This window comes from Lycium barbarum, chromosome 6 (assembly GCF_019175385.1).
Source record: "Lycium barbarum isolate Lr01 chromosome 6, ASM1917538v2, whole genome shotgun sequence".
In the NCBI taxonomy this organism is placed as follows: Eukaryota; Viridiplantae; Streptophyta; class Magnoliopsida; order Solanales; family Solanaceae; genus Lycium; species Lycium barbarum.
The window spans coordinates 107,813,148-107,833,631 of NC_083342.1; the positions used below are offsets into that span (position 1 = coordinate 107,813,148).

Here is a 20,484-nt window from a genome sequence, read left to right on the forward strand (position 1 = left end):
CATTTTGAATTCACTCATGCCTATGCTAACTCTTCACTATATTTTATTATTGTTTCACTCGTGATACATATTTAAATTTTATATCACTATTATTTCACTCATGGTATGTATTTTAAAACTTTATCGTTAGTTACTCATGATATGTGTGTCAAACCCAATGAAAAAAATCCTAGATAAGTTCAAATTCTATGAATTTTTCGAACTCCAACACATTTCACTTGTCAAAGTTTCGAACTCCAGGTATTCCATGCTTTAGCTTGGGGTAACTTTTGTCTTGATATTAAAAGTGACTATGTCTCAATAAATTTCAAATGATGGCTAAACTTAATCATTGACTCAAAAACTGACCATTCCTGCTAATTTTTTCTTGAAATTCTCTGTCCTGGTTTGGAAAGTGTAGAGCACAAAAAAGGAAGCTTTGTTGCTTTACCTTGTCCAATTGGACAAAACCTCAAAGGCGCAGAAGCACAACTTTGAAGCCATGAAATTGGAATAGTTTCATCTCTAAGAAAACCAAACAAAATCAAAACTTGCAATTCTCAAAGTCCTTGATTTCTCATGCAAACACACATATAAAAATGGAAGTTATTGTAAACCACATAATATTCATCAAAGCATTCAAAGTCTCAAAACATTGTCAAGAAAACAAAACAAGAGAATTTAACAAAAAAATTGCACTTCTTTCTGTCAATTTGAATTCAAATGGCAATGAGACCAAGAGGTGGTGGTAGAGGTGGACCTGGTACTCGCCCTCATAGGGCGCCGCGACCTGGAGTTCGCCCAGTTTATGAAGATTTTAGGCCTGTTTTTGAGCGGCATCAAGAGGAAGGAGCTGAAAAACTACTTATATTTCTTCCTGGTGTGTTTATTTTCTCTATATTCTGCAATATTAATCTCTTTGTTTTCCCTTGACCATTAACCGTTGCTATGAATATTAAAGTGTTCTATTTTAATATTTGAAGTTGATAGATTTTCATGTAACTTACAAGTAATTAATGATAAAAGATTACGTAAAAATGATCTGTATTCATGTGTTCTATGTATCGGGTTTAAATATACATGTCAACTGTTTTTAGCTTTTTTATGAGCAAGAACTAAAAGGATCATAACAATTTGCAAAACTCAAGATTTTGTAACTTCGTGAAAACAGGAAAATATGAAATTTTCATCATATCATCATACAGTGAAACTTCTATAATATATATATATATTTCAATAGAATTTAAAATTGTCTTGATTTGCCTGCAGGATTCTTTAAGGAAAGCCTTAGAGTAAGTACAGAAGGCAAGAACACAGTCAGGGTACGTGGAGAACAGTTTGTAGAAGGCAACAAATGGAATCGCTTCCAAGAAGATTATCAAGCACCTGAGAACTGTAACATGAGAGGCATCCATGCCAAATTTGAGAATGGTATCCTCATCATCACTATGCCTTGCAAAATGCCCAAGCAATTATTAGATGAACACACAAAACAACCCCCTCTAACAACCCCACCACCCCCTCACAAGGATGATGATGTTCCTCCCAAAACAAGTTATCCACCTATTGAAACCCCAAGAAAACCAACCCCTTTAAAACCCACAGCTCAATTGCCAAAGCCTCAAAATGCTGACAAAGATCAAGTTTCTAGAGTACAGGAAAAACAAAGAGAAGAGGAGAAAATCTTTGATGACCCATTGAAAAGTGCTGAAACATCAAAGTCTCAAAAGGGTGATGAAATTATAGACTTTCCAGCTCTTGGAAAAACCCCAGTAGGAAAAACCAGTGGTGAGAGGGAAAAAACAAAAGATGAGAAGAAAATCTTGGAAGGAGGAAAGAAGGTTGCTGAAAAGAGTAAAGAACTAATAGGAGAAATTCAAGAAAAGGTTGAGCAGAAAGGACCAAAAGAAAAGCAAAGTGCAAGTAATTTAGCTGCTGGTACCTCTTCTTATCATGGCAGTGAATTCAGTATTGACAACTTGAAGAAAAGCTTTTTGGGACAAAATGAAGAGAGACAACTGCTTGTTAATGCTGGAGCTGCTGTGCTGGTGATTATGGCACTAGGGGCTTATGTTTACCACTCCATTGGATCAGGGAGAGCTAAGTAAATAACAACACTTAAATTATGTAAAAATGTACAAATTTACCTTGATTGTGATGCTTTTAATTTGTGCAAATAAAAGCAAATGGGGTTGACGAGGGCATATGTGAAAAATGTAGGAACAAATCATTCTTTCAAGTCTAAGTTAATAAAAAATTTAATTCAGTCAGTTACATGGAAACTCTGTGCATCTCCCTCCTAGCCAATGCCACTGGTGAAACCTCCCTCACCGTCTAAACTCGCAGTTCAGATTTCTCATTACATACCGTATATACAAGCAGCAAACAAACTCCACAACAGAAAGCAATCCAGTTCTTCGGACGCCATCCATTCAACTGTTGTTTCTGTCAGCAGGGAATAAATCTAATGCAATGTTATATGTCAGTTCATGTTAAACAGTTAGTCGTCCCTCTAAGAGTCTGGATTGACTGCTACCACTCAGCTAAAAATATATGTTCAGGAGTGCAAGTCTGGACAACTTCAGAAGCCGCAGCATCAAATACGCTCCACAAACCATTTATAGATGGAATCATTAGCTTGTTTACACTTAATACACAGCTTAGTGTTGTGTAAATTGACATGACCTCCATTGAAGCAATTTCTTAATCTGCTTCGCCTATGTCAGATATTAGCCTGCAAAATGTCACAACATGCAGTAAAAAGCTTAGAAACCATAGTTGAGAAGGTTCATCATAATATGGAATGATTCAAAATAACAAGGTATTCTCAGAGATGAGAAAAATATCAGCGCAAGGAAAAACAAAAAGAGAAAATTGAAGAGGAAACAGGATACACTTGAACAGCTTTCACGTCCCAGATCCTCCCCCTACCTCAAGACAGATATAATTGAATACTCAACTCCAAATACTCGTAACAATGAAGAGAATCAATCTCGTAAGTTATTTTGTCGCACCCAAAGAAAATAGTGTTAGTTATATGTGAATAACTTTTATAGACGAATATTGGCTTATAAATGTTTCTAGCACGGACATAGTCGACGTGTCCCTGATCAACACCCTTACCCTTACTGAAGCAGGCATGCACTGCCTATATCATTTTTTATTTTTTATTTTTATAAGGATATGCACTGCCTATATCATGAAAGGGGCATATCATCCGTCATAGGACCCCATCCTTTCTCAATTATGAATTTTCTACTTGAGAAATCTCTAACAGAATTATCCGTTAAGATTTACAATTAAGATACCACTGCATATGCCTCTGCCTTGTAAAGCTAAAAATGTACTGAGCAAAAGCATTTGATTGCACTTTGAGAGGGAAAAGATACACAAAAGAGAACCTTAATGAGTTGTTACAAGAGCTACTAGTTTTAACATGGAGGAAGAAACTATTGCATTAAAATCAAAGGTTAAACGCAATTGGATCTATAAATGGTTTAAAGAAATTTTTTGTGATCGCCAAGACACACGGGAGACGAGACCCTAATCTAGAAAATCTAAATGTTAAAATTCATCCTCTTAATATTTGCTACCAGAAACTTAACATGACAAGCTAAATCATGACAAACAACACTTGACTAAGTAACAGAGTTGCAGTATATACAGCGGAAAAGAACAAATGAAACGCGCTTGCATTTCGAGCTTCTCCAATTGCATGTCCTCTGGCTTAGTAATTGAAAATACAATACAAAATACAGTAAACTCCCTGAAAATATAACTCAGTGATGCCACCCATCAACTTTTGAGAGGATGGTTCATTGTCTAAATTTCCAATGAGACATCTACATCCTCACACGTTTACTTAACTCCCTGACTTACAAGTGCTCTAATCCACAACTTCGTGAATCATAGGGTTCTAGTTTGTGCAAATAATGTTGTTTTTCCTTTCGCCATAGCTTTTTATTAAGCATCCATCCAATGAGCTGCCTAATTTTTCCAAATTGCAGAAATGAAATACCAGCAATTTAATTTTAAGAAGAGCAAACTGAATCACAAAATCAATATGTTCTTATAATTATTCCCACATAAATTAACTGTTTAGGGGAGTCTGTTCATACTCTCTAAAACTCCTTGCATATTGCTCACCTACCATGATTGACTAGCCACAAGTCTTCCCATAAAATCTGGTGGAGTATTAAGAAAATGATGCACCATACCCTTGGAAAGCTAATGAACCTTTAAAAGTGGCTACTTTTGGCTGCATTTTGTGCCAGGAAGCAATCTCAAAAGTGCAAAATCTAAAGAAGAAAGCCGGGAATGTGCAATAGCTATTCCATGCGTTAAAAAGAGGGCAAACAGTTTAACTTCCTCTTTTTACACTTTGCTATTGCCAGCAAGGTATTGGATATGCTTTTAGCTCTGATAAATATCAAGCAATTGTGGAGACATGTTTGACATGGAGAAGTCATAATCAGAAATGGGGATATAGAAATAGAGAAATATAAAGTGTTTAGAAGAGCAGACCAGTTCCACTTTAAAGCTGAAAAGTTGTTGTCTAAGGAATGCCTTTGTGGTGCAACCAAACTGATGTACAATATATAGATGATTATCTAGAGGTTTTTAGCTGACTAGACCATAACTTTGTAAAAGATAATGAAGCATCAACCTGTGACTTCAGAAATGTGAATAAACACAACACTTTAAGCAACACCAGAAATGTGAATAAACACAACGCTTTTAGCAACAGAAATTAAAAAAAAGATCTGATCATATCATATACTGCTAAGTCTCTACATAGGCACGGACAGAATTCTTATCTTTCAATTTGCTCAATATAATATACTTCTGTTATACTCCCTTTTTTCCATCTTATATGACAAGCTTCCCTTTTTGGTCCATTCCATTTGGTATTTTTTTTAATCTTAGCATTCTCATTTTGCCTAAACAACATACTGAAGTATTGTTACATATGTATTTCGGTTGTGTCAGAAGTCCCCTTTTTTTCTTTCTTAAATGCAATGTTCAGTCAAACACTATAGCGTGGAATAAATCAAACATTATTCTTTACATTCTTAATCAAAACCATATATATTTACTACTTTGAAGTTATTCTGTTACCTTATTTTGTGAAGCGAGATAGATATTCTTTTGTCAAATAAAGTTTTGTTTCCTTAAAGATATCAATTCCAATCTAGTCATTTAAACACCTATAACTAATTTACTTAATTTAGTAGAGACCAAATCATTCAAATATCCTTTAGTTTTTAGGAAACCTATCAAAAGTCGCTTTGGCCAAGTGGTTAAGACGCATACCTGCTAAGTACATGGGGTTTCCCCGCTAGAGTTTGAATCTCTCAGCCGACGTCAAGCCTTTTCTTATCCAGACCCCAATTGTGGATTACACTGGGTATGTTGTTGTTGTAGTTTTTAGGAAATCAATTTATTTTATTTACTCTAAAATTAATTCTTTCCTTATGTGGTGCGTAAGATTATACATACACCTATACTTCAACATATTTTGAAATGGTAATAATTTACCTATTCCTCAACACAGTTAGTTACTTACTAATAAGGATTTTACTTCTTTATGACTATCAATAATCAATTTGATTAGTTAAGCTATTTACTATCAGTATCTATAATAATATAATACACATACATATAACAATTTGCTCAATAGATATTTCTTCCCTATGACAATCAAATTCAATTGAATAAGTTCATGTCCTTATTTTTGGATACCTGTAATCCGTATTCATTTCCTTAATTCCATAAAGTAAATCATTTAGATTTCCATAAATTGATCCGCGCAGTGTTTAGTTTAGTTTTCTACTACAGAAAAGACTGATTCAATTGTGTGAAGTTCCTTGTAAAATTACTCCAGTCAGTTCAAACTTTATTTGCTATTGACAGTTGTTCCGATCAAATTAGCTTGTATGCTTATTTTAGCTACAAATAATTCATATGTTATCAATTTAGTAAGTCAATAATATCGACATCCAAGTCAGTTTGTCCTTAGTTTTTATGAAATCAGTGGTTTTAAATTGTGTTGTTTTGTTGTTTCCCTCTTTTACACATGTTGCTCGGATCCTCCAATAATGTTGCCGCATTAGTACAGGTCCTTCAAAAATGAAAGTTGTATCCCAGCACTCGTCAATGAACTGAGTAGTTACTAGTGAAACCATGGATATTTATTTAATAAAAAATAAAAGGTCACAATTGCAAAATAATCATTGGTCATTTATTTAACTTACCTAAATAGAAATCGAGTTAAGTTACATTCTTGACTAATAATCTAATTTTTTTTATTTTTTTTTTGACAATGGTAACATAATCTAATTTAATTTTCATCAGTCTTACAACTAATTTTTTTCTTTGTGAAGCTAACATGTTGTATATTTAAAATGTTAACAACTAATATTCATATATATTACTCTTATCTTTTTTTTTTAATAAGGAGATATATATTACTCTTATCTCTTATCAAAAAAAATTTTTGTTAATTCTCATATATATTTATTGGTTGTATCGCAACACTTGTACGGTTGTATCCGTATTCCAATCCGTACTGCAAATCCTAAAATTTATGTGATAACGAATCGGAACTCTAAATCCACAACCGTGTTGGATACTTGCACCCGTATCCATAAAACAAATATTAAGGTTGAGTTATATTTACAATTCTCTAGAAAACATATTTTTATAGGTGAAATATCTACATAGGAAATCAATCATTTGACTCACAAATTTATTGTGTTTCCCTTTATACAATAAGATTAACATATATTTCCAGTTCTCTACGTAACATGCATTTTACAGGTAAAATACTCCATAACTTTAGCAATTTATTAAATCAGGTTTTATTCCCTCAACTGATCCAATTAGTTTGTTTCTTTGTTTTCAGACACTTGTAAGTCGTTCCAATTCTTATCTGAGTGAATAAAAGAATTTACTTTTACTCCTTAATGATACTAGAAGTTAAATGTTTATACTTCTAAGCATTTCTACTACAAAAACCATATTATGTGTACCTTATAATAAAATCAAAACTGTTATTCAAAATCACGTGTAAATAGGTAGCTGAACGGATAACAATTTGTTTTTTGCCCAAAACAGCTGATTTTAACAACAAATTAGCTAAAATAACAGCTCTAACTCACCGGAAGAGTTGCTACAAAAATCTCCCCTAGGGCTTTGGTTCAATGGCGAAGGAAGTAGAGTGCAGGGATATATGCTATGGTTGTCTAATAATTAAGTGGAGATAGGTAAACCAGGACACACATTATCCACCAACTTTCGAAGCTGAAAAAACAAAGAATTTCTCAATTGTAAGGAAGTGGGCAAACCCATTATCCATCAAGTTTTCCTTTGAACAGGAAACGTTATTCATTTTGAAGCTGAAAAGAGCAAATATCTCGTTTGCCAAAACAAAAAAAAAAAAAAAAGGAGCAGTTGTAAGGTTTATTTCTCGTTATGCCCTTTCTCCTACACCAGCCCCCATTTGGACCTCTAAATTAGAAGCAAGGAAAATCTATAGATTCTCCTACACCAGCCCCATTTAGATCTCTAAATTAGAAGCAAGGAAAATCTATAGATCAGAAGGTGATGCTTGACATACCAACCTCAAATGCCCCGGAAGGGTTTAAACTAAAAATGAAAGAAGGAAAAAAAAAAACAAGAATGCTAATATCGATCTCCAACAAAAATTATTCTCATAAAAAAGACTCTGGAGATCAAGACAAAAATTGAATTAGTAATTTCAACCAGGAAAGAAAGATACTTTATGTTGATGTATCAAAGGCAAGTTGGTTGGTTCTTGACTTTTGGATCTATTTTCTATCCTTGTCTTTAGCCAGTTAAGTTATAATTAGGATCCTGTTTAAAGAGGAACATTAATCCTTTTTATTGAAAAAAATTAGTAAAACTTCCTCACAAGCTCGTGCATTATGATGTAGATGTCTCTAACAAAGAAATGGTTAGAAAATAGATAGCATAAACAAAAAATATTAATAGAAATTGGTAAATTTGGAAGTTTCCTAAATATGTTAATGCCAAAAAAGTAAGCTAAAGTCCGAGGGTATATAGTGAATTATGGGCATCAAATATGGGGCTAGTTTAGTCCTTTGCAGAAAATGTGAAGTTCATGTGTACAATGAGAAATCAAAAGACATAGCTAAGGTTCAGTAACACGAAACTCTTTTCTCTTCACATGAAAGGGACAGAGAGATAGAGTGGGCAGGGGGAAGGTTTCAGACCAGCAAAAGGAGTTGCACCAAGAACTAACTAAAAACAACATACATTAAAACTCAAGTTTATAGGAACATCTCAAGGAATGTTCATTGTCATTCTTGTCTTAAAGATGGTACTCTAATAACCATTAATAAAGGTTTGAGTGATGTATCACCCATTATAACAGGAAAGTTGACCACATGAGGTCTTTTAACAACAAAAAGGAAATAAAAGTTGAAGACGTTCTTGATAGCTGTAAATTAATGAAGTTTCTATCTAAAACATCTTAAATGTTTTGCAGGTATTCTTTTAGTTTTGATTATTTACCAGATGGTTTTGCCTTCTGCGAGGGTTTCTTAACCTTCTCAGCTTGCAATTCCAATACCTTCTCCGAAGGCCTTCGTTTCCTTTTCAAGCATGTTGTGCCTGTGTCCTCTGCAGCAGAATTATCAATGGATGCATTAAAATAATAATAAAATAGCAGAGGAGATTAATTATGAGTTACCTAATTATCAAGATTCATACAGAAGTCTAACTAAAATAAAAGACAACTTTGTAAATTTAGTTTCAGAACTGGTGCATGATACGATGAATGGAACAAATGCATGGGATAGATTATTATCTGTATACTCCACAAAATTACAATAAACAATATATCATCAGCAGCTTCATAACACAGAATATTTTAGTCTAGAAATTCGCAGAGGAAAGGAGGACAACAAAACTTTTGTCACTGAACTGGAGATGCAACAGAGAAAGAACATTGGCCTTTTCATTATCTTTTATGTTCCAAGGGAAACTACTTTACCTTATCTGGCTCAGACATCAGCATAAATTTCACTTTCTACTTCCATTGCAAGGTCAAATTAAGTTTTCAGACTTCTTTTTGTCATGAAACATACAGAAAAAGATACCTATTAGGATATTCTGAAGCAAAAAGAAAAAAAAAAGTATTAGGATTCCTAGCAGAACTAATGTGCAAATTGAACTCATAACATTTCTGCTTCAGTGTACATAGCGACTTCCCTAACAACTTCAGAGACCAAGCTGGTATTTTACAATTGATCTGTAAGAGAAACTTCACTTGTTCAAATAGCATGATAGAGTTTCTCAAGACAGATAGTAGGAAGGGCTCCGCCAACAATGGGAAATTCTAGGTAGGCGTTTGGACCTGCGATTTCATCTCAGCGTTTGGACATGTGATTTCATCTCATGAGATGAAATCCCAAAGCATCCAAAAAGGCATGATTTGGGATTTCCATGATTTCAAAATTTTTAAATATAAAACTTGAGGGTTTTTCCGAGGATTTTTAGTCTTTTTAGACTTTCTCTCTCCTCTGCACTTTCTCTCTCCTCTGCTCTCTCCCAGATCTGCCCACTCACTACTCCGTCCGGCGACCATACGTCACCACTGTTCAGGTGACGCCGGCGACCAGATAACGCCGGCCACTTTTCCAGCTAGATTTACTTTTCCTTCTCTCTTTCCTTTTCTTCTTCTCCTCTTCTTCTTCTCTTCTCCTTTTTTTCCTTTTTTTAATCTGCTCCTGGCGCTGCCAGTACGCCGCTGCGCCATCGCCGGCGACTTTTTCCGGTGACTTTTTCCGGCCAGCCCTCTCTTTCTCTCTCCTTTTCCCTTTTTCTTTTATTTTTCTTTTCTTCTTTTTTCCCTCCTATTCTCTTCTCCCTTTCAGGTATTTGTGAACATTTTTCCGGCAGTGAACAGTACTCGACCGTGAACAGTGTTTTCCGGCGAAAACCAGGTTCAGTTCAACTGAAGTTGGTACCTCCGGTTGCCATATCCACTATTTGTCTATACACTTGTAGTTATATTTTGCTGACTTTAGACCTTTGAATAATTTATTAGTTCATACTTATTTTCGTGGTTTTGGTTAGTGATGGTAGACTAGGGTCATGTTCTCGTTCGGAGACGGAGGCGAGGGTTAGGAGGGGTAAGTGGGTTAAAGGAGCCTCTAGGTTGAGAGTAGGGTCTTGGAACATTGGGACGTTAACGGGAAAGTCCATAGAGCTAGTTAAGATTCTTAAGAAGAGGAAGATTAATATAGCTTGTGTCCAAGAGACTAAATGAGTAGGTCCTAAAGCTAAAGAGGTAGACGGGTATAAGCTGTGGTTCTCTGGTAGGTCAAAGTATAGAAATGGGGTGGGCATTTTAGTAAATAGTGATTTAAGAGACCAGGTGGTAGAGGTTAGGAGAGCCACTGATAGGATGATGTCGATTAAAGTGGTCGTTGAAGGACTCACTTTGAACATTATTAGTGCTTATACGCCGCAAGCGGGCTTAGGCGAAGAGGAGAAGAGGCGCTTTTGGGAGGATTTGGACGAATTAGTGGGAGGCATACCGCCTACTGAGAAGTTATTCGTGAGAAGTGATTTCAATGGGCACATCGGGCCTATTTCGGGAGGTTATGATGATGTGCATGGAGGCTTTGGCTTCGGGAACAGGAATGGAGGAGGAGTCTCACTTTTGGATTTTGCAAGAGCTTTCGGGTTGGTGATAGCCAATTCGAGTTTCCCAAAGAAGGAGGAGCACTTGGTAACCTTCCGTAGTTCAGTGGCTAAGACTCAAATTGACTTTTTACTCCTTAGGAAGGACGATAAAGGTCTGTGCAAAGACTGTAAGGTCATTCCGAGCGACTATCTTACAACCCGACATAAGCTCTTGGTGATGGATCTAGGGATCAAGATGCCGAGGAAGAAGAGGGTCGTGGATGACCGACCTAGGATCAGATGGGGGAGTTTGACCACGACTAGTGCCGTGGAGATGGGAGAGAAATTGAAGGTTATGGGGGCCTGGGATAGTAGTGGGGATGCAACAAGTATGTGGGATAGGACGGCTAGTTGCATTAGGGCGGTAGCAAGGGAAGTGTTGGGGGTCTCGACAGGTAGTCGTGGCCAGCATCGAGGGGACTGGTGGTGGAATGGAGAAGTTCAAGGGAAGGTGGAAGCAAAGAAGGTGGCGTATGCGAAGTTGATAGAAAGCAAGGATGAGGTGGAGCAGTGGACGAATAGGGAACTTTATAAGATGGCGAGGAAGGAGGCGAAGTTGGCGGTTTCGACGGCAAAAACGGCAGCTTTTGAACGCCTTTATACTGAACTAGAAGAGAAAGGAGGGGATCAAAAATTGTTCAAGCTAGCCAAGGCGAGGGAGAGAAAGGCACGTGATGTGGTTCAAGTGAAGTGCATCAAGGACGAGCATGGCAAAGTATTGGTAGAGGAGACTCTCATTAGACGGAGATGGCAGTCATACTTCTCCAAACTCTTAAATGAAGAAGGGGACAGAGACATTGTGTTGGGAGATCTAGAACATACTGGAAGGCGTCAAGATTTTGGGTATTGCAGGAGTATTAAGGTTGAGGAGGTTAAGGGTGTTGTTCGTAGGATGCGCAGGGGAAGAGCGACCGGACCTGACGAGATTCCTGGGGAATTTTGGAAGAGTGCGGGCCCGGCAGGTTTGGAGTGGCTGACTAGGTTGTTTAATGTCATCTTTAAGACAGCAATGATGCCTGAAGAATGGAGGTCGAGTGTAATGGTCCCTCTATACAAGAATAAGGGAGATATCCAGAGTTGCAACAACTATAGAGGTATCAAGCTGCTAAGCCATACTATGAAAGTGTGGGAAAGGGTGGTGGAAATGAGGGTGAGGAAAGGCGTGTCTATTTCAGAGAATCAGTTCGGATTCATGCCGGGACGCTCAACTACAGAAGCCATCCATCTTGTGAGGAGACCGGTGGAGCAGTATAGGGAGAGGAAGAGGGACTTACACATGGTATTCATTGACCTAGAAAAGGCTTACGACAAAGTTCCAAGAGAAATCCTATGGAGATGCTTGGAGGCTAAAGGTGTACCTGTGGCGTACATTAGGGTGATCAAGGACATGTATGAGGGAGCCAAAACCAGGGTAAGGACAGTAAGAGGAGACTCAGAGCACTTTCCAGTTGTGATGGGGTTGCATCAAGGATCAGCTCTTAGTCCGTTCTTATTTGTCTTGGTGATGGATGGATTGACGCGGCAAATTCAAGGTGAGGTGCCATGGTGTATGCTTTTCACGGATGACATAGTCCTGATCGATGAGACTCGTAGCGAAGTTAACGCTAAGCTGGAGGATTGGAGACAAACTCTGGAGTCTAAAGGGTTTAAGCTGAGTAGGACCAAGACAGAGTACTTAGAGTGTAAGTTTAGTGAAGCACCTCAGGAGGCTGGCTTGGAAGCGAGGCTTGGTACCCAAGTCATCCAGAAGAAAAGTAGTTTCAAGTATCTTGGGTCTATTATGCAAGGCAGCGGGGAGATTGACGATGATGTCACACATCGTATTGGGGCAGGGTGGATGAAATGGAGGCTTGCTTCCGGAGTGCTATGTGACAAGAAGGTGCCACCACAACTTAAGGGAAAGTTCTACAAAGTGGTGGTTAGACCGACTATGTTGTATGGGGCGGAGTGTTGGCCAGTTAAGGTTTCTCACGTTCAAAAGATGAAAGTTGCTGAGATGAGAATGTTGAGATGGATGTGTGGCCACACCAGGAGTGACAGGATTAGGAATGAGGATATTCGGGACAAGGTGGGAGTGGCCTCGGTGGAAGACAAGATGCGAGAAGCGAGATTGAGATGGTTTGGGCATGTGAAGAGGAGAGACACGGATGCCCCAGTGCGGAGGTGTGAGAGGTTGGCCATGGATGGTTTCAGACGAGGTAGGGGTAGGCCAAAGAAGTATTGGGGAGAGGTAATTAGACACGACATGGCGCAGTTACAGCTTACCGAGGACATGACCTTAGATAGGAGGGTTTGGAGGACCCATATTAGGGTAGAAGGCTAGTAGATAGTCTCATTACCCTGCCTTATTAATAGTCGCATTATCGTAGTATAATTTTTTGTGCTCTAATTTATGCTATTATGCTATTATCTGTTATTTCCTGTGCTTTGATTATTCTATGTTATCTGTGTCACTTGCATTACTTCATTTCCATATCGCTTTGAATCTCTTAGCCGTATCTGACCTCTTTTTATGTTTTTATTGAGCCGAGGGTCTCTCGGAAACAGCCGTCCTACCTTGGTAGGAGTAAGGTCTGCGTACACTCTACCCTCCCCAGACCCCACGTTGTGGGATTTCACTGGGTTGTTGTTGTTGTTGTTGTTAAATATAAAACTTGACTGATAAGTTTATATTTGTAAAAAAAGACCCATAAAATTTTTAAATATAACAATGTTGGTTCATCTTCTCGGTCATCTGATCGGGAAATGCATGCTCGGCGTGAAGAGATTGTTCGTACCATGTGGGAGAATTATATTAAAGAGTAGTTACATTAGTAATCATGTTACATTTTCCTTTTTATTGAACTAAATTTTAATCAATTGATGCTGTATTTTTAGAAAGGCCTTCTAGTAGCATATTAATTTTGTTATGAACGATGACTTGCTCATTTGGTAAGATTGTATAAGAATTGGGAAAGTTTTGGTGGTTTTCACAACTTGTGGGGTTTTTATGTCTATTAAAAAAAATACAACTTAAGAAATCCAAATTGCATGTCCAAACATGATTTCAAATCATGTCCAAACGGCTCTTAGGTCTGACAATGATGTTAGGTGTATTTATACGCCTAACCGCCATGTTATACCTTCTACCAAACAAAATATAAAATGAAGCCTAAACTTAAAGATGGGATATCCCACCTTATCCCATTAACCTTGGGATTATTTTATCCCACATTTCCACCTCCTAAATGGGATAAATTAGTCTCGGGATAATTTACTCCGCGTACCAAATGACCTCTAAGTGGAAAAAGCATCGATTTGAACGAAAATGAATAAGACCTAGTCATGATGCTAGCTCAGAAAAGCCGACAATGTATGCAAACGAACAAGACGTGAAATGAGCCAAGTAAAAACTGGAGGAGTGACCTCGCTGAGCTAAGGCTGGAGCGAGGACACATCTCGACCTCCACCTCGCTCAACGAAATGGGCTATGCAAAAAGATTAGTTCACGAAAATTGGAAAAGTGTGGAATGACATGGATAGCTCGCTCAGCGAAGGTGAAAGCGAGGTGTATGCTCGCTCTAATGCTCGCCCAGTGAGCTGCACTGCTCGAAATTGAAGATTGCAAGAAATTTCGCCAGGTACAAAATGAGACCCATGAGCTCGCTGAGCGAAGGCCAGGGCGAGGTCCCATCTCGCTCCAAGGCTTGCTCAGGGAGCTATGTATGCTGACGGGAGATATTTTCTAAGTCCTAACCCGTTTTGGATGGGCCTTGGAGGGTTATTTTCTCAACACCATGAATAGTTCTTTCGGTCGTTTTTGAAGGGTTCGGACGTTTTATTTCGTAGAGAGCAAGGAGTAAGGTTTTTCATCGTAGGGTTATTTCTTTTACCTTCATTGTTTCATCTTCTTTTAGATTGAACATGAAAACTACTTGTTGTATCCAAATGAGCGGCTAAATTCCCTTGTTCTGGGGTTATGGCCAACGTATGAACTTGAGTTGACATTTTCTATATTTATCATATGAGTTATTTACTTAATCTTGTGCTCGACTATTTTACTGTTACCAATAGGATATATATTTGATTCTTAGATTGAACTCGAGAGAGGAATACTAAGATAGAACGAAGATTAAGTAGAGTGGGATCTTAACCCTGGGCATCGAGGAGCGGATAAGCGTCTAGGATAGAGATATACCTAGTTCGCCTTACTTGGTTGATATAGAGGAAATATAAATGCATTTGTGTGAATGTTCATGACCATAGAGATATAGGCATGAAAGTAATACGAATAGGTGACTAGAGAACTCGAGAGATTCGTAGTCATAATATCAGCCCTGTCTCGATAAAGAATAAAGGTTAAAGTGAATGTGCAACATGATTACGAAAGTGTTGTAACCCTGGAATAGTCTTCTCTCTGTGATAAACTCAAGTCTTAACCAAACATTCGTGCCAAATTGTTAGTGTAATTAACTAGTTACTTAATTTCTGCATTAGTTTACAAAAACAATCAACCATTCTAAATTCATATTTGCATAATTAGTAGTAATAGTAAATTCTTGTTTAATCGTTGATCACAAGTCTCTGTGGGTTCACTGGGTACGATATCCGACTTTTACAAGTCACTATATTACTTGGCCACCCCGTATACTTGCGTGTGCGTTTGGGAGCAACAACCAGCAATCAAGAATACATATTTGCTACATATGAAGCCAAAATCCCTTGTTCATTCTTACAGTCCAATCAAAATTGAACAGCGGATGTTCATTCATGTGCACAAAACAAAAATCAAGTTTGCTGCATATGTTTTCTGGAACAGACATCTTCTGTTCTCCCTCCTATGGAATATAACTTATTGGGAAATCTCTGCCATACAAACAAAGCCGAATTATTTCTCTATTTTGAATTAAATATGTTATTTGTGTAATGTTTGAGGACAGTGTCTCTCAGGCACAACAAACATGCACAATAAACATACAGAAAAGGAATATAGGGAAGGATAGAATACTCCCAAAAGAACAAATAAATCAAAAACATAACAAAAGACAGAACAACGGCAAATCCCAAGCCAATATAGAGCCTTGAATCACCTAATAGCATTTCATCAAACAAATTCTGAATATTGAAATTGGGATCGAGGTGTAGTTGATTGATATCCAAGAAAAAGTTCTGAAACAAATTCTGAATATTGAAATTTAAGCATTAAACTTTGAGCTAGTAACCTTAGGAGGATGTCACTTAGGACTGTCAACTGGATATAGATTTAATCACGATTTTCTTGCACATAACATAACAAGGAGTTTACACTCACCATGGATATAATACTTGAATCACAGGATTCATAATAGTTTGATTTATTTAAAATATACTCCCTCCATTCTATAATAAGTGACTCTTTTAGCTCATGCACACCCCTTAAGAAATTGCTCACTCCTAGAAAATTAGGAGTATTTTTACCAACTTACCCCTAACTATATTTTAAGTTAACATTGGGTATTGAGTAGTAATTAATGAATCTTGATTATTTAAACAAGGGCACTTTTGGAAGAATCTATCCAAAGTATTCTTGAAATTCTAAAGCGTCACTTATTTTTAAACAAAATAAAAAGCCTAAAAGGTCACTTAATATGGAATGGAGGGAGTAATTGGAAATGGCTTACCACCTTCAAATGGACTGGACTCATGATTCACTAGCCCATTTTGTCCAGCATCCTCTGAAAGAGGGGATCCAGATTGGTTGCTCTCTCCTAGCTTTGAGGAACTACCAACACACTTGTCCTGCTGCTCTGGAACATCAGGAATTGGATCAGCAGGCAAAAAGCAAATTTCATCTCCTGACATGTCTGAATCGCTGAAAGTCGAATCTTTCTCCACACCAACGATGTCAACATCTTCATCCTCGTTGACATCTGACTCTTTAACCTGCAGCAGCATGTTCATATCAAAAACAGAAAAAGAAAAGTAGGAAGAACACCTTATCTACACTTCTTTCTTATTCAAGAAGTCCAACAAGTATCACCTTCTCCACATCAGGATTGAGATCAAACTCATCTTCCCTTTCAACATACTCCTCATTTTCTTCAAGTTCTTTGAAATCAGGAGCAAATGCACTCCAATTCTCGGTGTAGTCTTTTGCCCAAATATAGACTAACCCAGCTAGCGAAACAGAGACTACAATAGGGTGGACAGGATGCCAAGCTAGATCTATTATCGCTTCCTTCGGTCCTTCAAGAATTTTCACAAGATGACCGGCCCGATCCCAAATGTAGATCTTGTGCTCTCCTTTGTTGGCGGAACCACCAACAACCCACTCACCATCACCACTAAAACATGGAGCTTTCCAGTGCACCCTGGTGACAGAATCCTGAAACTCCCGAAACAGGGCTAAACATTGCGCTCCAATAGCTTTCAGCTTCTCGACCCCTTCCAGATCATTCAGGCCATTGGTTGCTTCATCTAGACCCATAAGTGCACCTTTTATTGGAAGAAGGTTCTCGTATATCCTTATTGTACGATCATTTGAATTTGTTAAGAGATACTGTCCATTTCTGCTAAACACGATATTCTTTATAACAGCACAGCCTGGAACAAGAACTATACCACGCACTTGAACTCTTTTATGGTCGATGATTAATATTTCCCCTTTGGAGTTTCCCACATAAACCAGATCTCCATACTTGTTAAAGCAAGCTGCAGTAGGACTAAATGGGGCAGATCCATCTGAAAGTTTATTTTTTGAAGTAGGAGCAAGTCCATTTCCTCCTTCAGTAGGCGAGACAGGGAGCACAGTCACGCTTCCTGTATCCAAGTCAACAATCATGGGAGCAGATGAAAGGGGACACACCAAGCAAATAGATGGAGTAGAGGACCCAGGATGTAGGCGAGCTTGTAAAGGGGTTTGCTGTAGCATGATCCGAGTTATCTTCTCTCCTTTGACAACATCCCAGAGTGTCAAGGACTTATCAGCAGCGGAGACAAGTATACGGTGACCGTACTTTGACCAACAAACACTTGTAATTGAGGCAACACATTCGTCGTCCTTGAATTCTTTTGCAATACCTCTTGTCTCAAAATCCCAGATAAGGCAACTTCCATCAGCGCATCCAGCTGAAAAATCGAAGGCATTTTAGGTTTTTACAAAGCAAGCATATCTTTCTTACAAGTTTTTTTATTGGTATATCTTTCCTAAAAGTTATTAATCTAAACAACAACCAGAAAGTTATAATCTCTTTTGCAACATCTAGATATCGAGTGGCTTCGAGATACCAATTGACTATCTTTATCTCATTCAGCACGATGCTTCAAGAAACAAGAAACCAGAATGAAAGAAAAAGAGCTACATGAATGAACAGAATAATAGGAAAGAATATTCAGTAGGATCTGATGGAAGAATGATTGGTTAAACTGAAGCCTTTGATTAGACGAAGCATCAAAATTGGTCTTTCGCAATGCCAAAAAGAGCTACATTACACTTGTACTACAAAATTCTTCTCTTAAAAGTCTTTTTCAGCTATTAGTTTGTACCCTCTGCCTCTGAATATCCTAACCCTCACGAAGCAAACACACTTCATAATAATGTGGCAAAAAAAAAAAAACTGATCTTTTTAACAGAACCAGTATCAAATGAAGAACCCCAAGACTTCATACTTCATGTTAGTTGTGTGAAAAGCACAATTAAAGGGGAAAACAGTTCAGTTAAGAATTATTCACAGTACCTGCAAGAAGGGTTCCGCGACGATTAAAGGCAATGCATTTCATGATCCCATGATCCAAATACTCTTCTATAACTTCAGGGAAATCCCCCTGCAATGGATCTTAATCCCAGAAAAGAAGCCAAAAAACAAAAGCAAATAGTAAGCACATGATCAGCTTTAAGTACATAGCAGCAAAAATTAAACAGAAGAAAATAATTCAAATTTATCCCTATGTATGTACACCTATGTTCATTCATAACCAAAATTCAACCAAAAAAAAAACTTAAAAGATAATATGAAAAGAAAAATAAAGGAGTACTTGTTCTCAGATACAATTAGTTGAAGCTAACATTGCTGCTAAGGGGTTTTCCTTCTATTTATTTTTTAAAGAAAGCAATTTAGCTCTTTTGGTTAGCATATAGCAAAAACTTAAACCCAAAGGAAAAAGGATCATCAAGAAGCCAAAAAAAAAAAAAAAAAAAATAGGAGCTTTGTGTAAAAAAAAAATGTTAAAAATGCTGAAGCTGCACTAAAAATTAATGGGTTTTTTCTTTTATTTTCTGCCAAGAAGATTCACTCTTTTCTCTACGAAACAAGTCATCAAAATAGAATACATTCTTATACTTAACAGTTCTTTCATGAGGAAAAAAAAGAAGCCAAAAAAACAAGAGAATTACAAATAAAAATATAATCTTTATAGAAGGGGATGTCAAGAGGCAAAAGATTACCAATTATAGGAGCATTCATGATGCTAAACAGCTGAAAATTGATTTCTTTATAGAAAAATTCAGGCTTTTGGGTAAAAGGGGTTTATGTAACAAATGTTGGTACACTGAGCTTGTGAAGCTGTACGCCACCGCAAAACAGGAGCGAGCGGAGAAAGAGAGGGAAGAGAGAATACAAGTGAAGTGGGATTCTCAGACTATGACCAGGGTTTTAAAACACATCACTCTTGTCTTTTCCTTTTCTTTTCAATTTTTGGGATAGTTTCATAGTACTAAATAATGGTAATATCTGAAAGTATGTGGTGCAGCAGCAGGTGGGTTGCTCCGCTTAATTAAAAATTTCGGGTTTAAGTTTTGAGTATGAAAAAATTCTTGATATGAGCGTTTTCTCCCGAATGGGATTCTAAGCAGCGCGAATTTGAATATAGTCGGGCTTCAATACGAGTATACCGGACACAGGATGAAAAACTAAAAAAAAAAAAAAAAATATATATATATATATATATATATATATATATATATATAATAATAATAATAAGTAATATCTGGACAAAATTCCATTAGTGAGGAACTGAATTTTTTGTCAAAATTTTCAAAAGTACACAGCTCAAACATAAAATATCATGCCGTGTATCCCAATATACAATATTATATGTTATATTTTGGGGAAAACATTATGCCTAACAAATATGAGCTAAATCGACTAACAAACTCAAAAATGAGCTAGGTGGCGTAAATATTTTCTTCCAATAAATAACATAGACAGGTTTTAACTACAGTTCTATAACGACACCCGCATATAACAGTACATTTCTATAACAACTAAGATTTTTTGGAACCGATTTTTTATGTTATATTTTACTTCTCTATAATAGCATTTCACCTATAACAGCAACAACCAACTTTATAGCAGTACGCTCTTTATAAAATTAGCTCCCATATAACAGCTATCTTCTTTTTTTGGTAATATAATAATTAATCATCTTTATAAAAATAGAATATTCATAATTACCAATAATAAGAGTAGAAATTTTGACCAAATATTTGATCATTTAATACACTATTTATGATAAAAAAAAATATCATATGAATATATATATTTTCATCATTAAACGATTTTCCTTCGTTATACAAAGTGTGATTAAGCTTAGAATTTGACAATTAAAAATGAAAATTAAATTTTATGCATCTTTTTTGCCTATAACAGCAAAGTATTATTTAAATGTCAATGCTATTATAGGTGTATAATAGTCATTCTCTATAATAGCTGACAAATTTCGGACCCAACCATGGGTTTAAGAAAGTAAGAGGATGTACTCGTTACCAATACTAAAATTTGCAATCTATACGTCCTAATTTGAAAGTTCACATTC

At 36.9% G+C, this 20,484-nt stretch overlaps 2 protein-coding genes across 7 annotated transcripts; one reads left to right on the top strand and one right to left on the bottom strand.

Moving 5' to 3' along the window:
* The first annotated feature begins 535 nt into the window (after positions 1-535).
* LOC132645324 (inactive protein RESTRICTED TEV MOVEMENT 2) lies at positions 536-2,251 on the top strand. The gene is made up of 2 exons (XM_060362253.1): positions 536-859; positions 1,249-2,251. The coding sequence occupies exons 1-2, from the start codon at positions 703-705 to the stop codon at positions 2,085-2,087; spliced, it is 996 nt and encodes a 331-aa protein (XP_060218236.1). The 5' UTR covers positions 536-702; the 3' UTR covers positions 2,088-2,251.
* On the bottom strand, positions 2,190-19,494 carry LOC132645323 (protein RBL). 6 transcript variants are annotated; one of them, XM_060362248.1, is made up of 6 exons: positions 19,115-19,491; positions 18,408-18,506; positions 16,712-17,799; positions 16,353-16,614; positions 8,536-8,643; positions 2,190-2,713 (listed from the first exon to the last, which is right to left on the bottom strand). In XM_060362248.1, the coding sequence occupies exons 1-6, from the start codon at positions 19,131-19,133 to the stop codon at positions 2,709-2,711; spliced, it is 1,581 nt and encodes a 526-aa protein (XP_060218231.1). In that variant the 5' UTR covers positions 19,134-19,491; the 3' UTR covers positions 2,190-2,708. The 6 variants fall into 6 exon arrangements, with proteins under 6 accessions (XP_060218231.1, XP_060218232.1, XP_060218233.1 ...); XM_060362249.1 differs by having other exon boundaries at positions 16,356-16,614; positions 19,115-19,489; XM_060362250.1 differs by lacking the exon at positions 19,115-19,491 and adding an exon at positions 18,706-19,054.
* Positions 19,495-20,484: the final 990 nt, after the last annotated feature.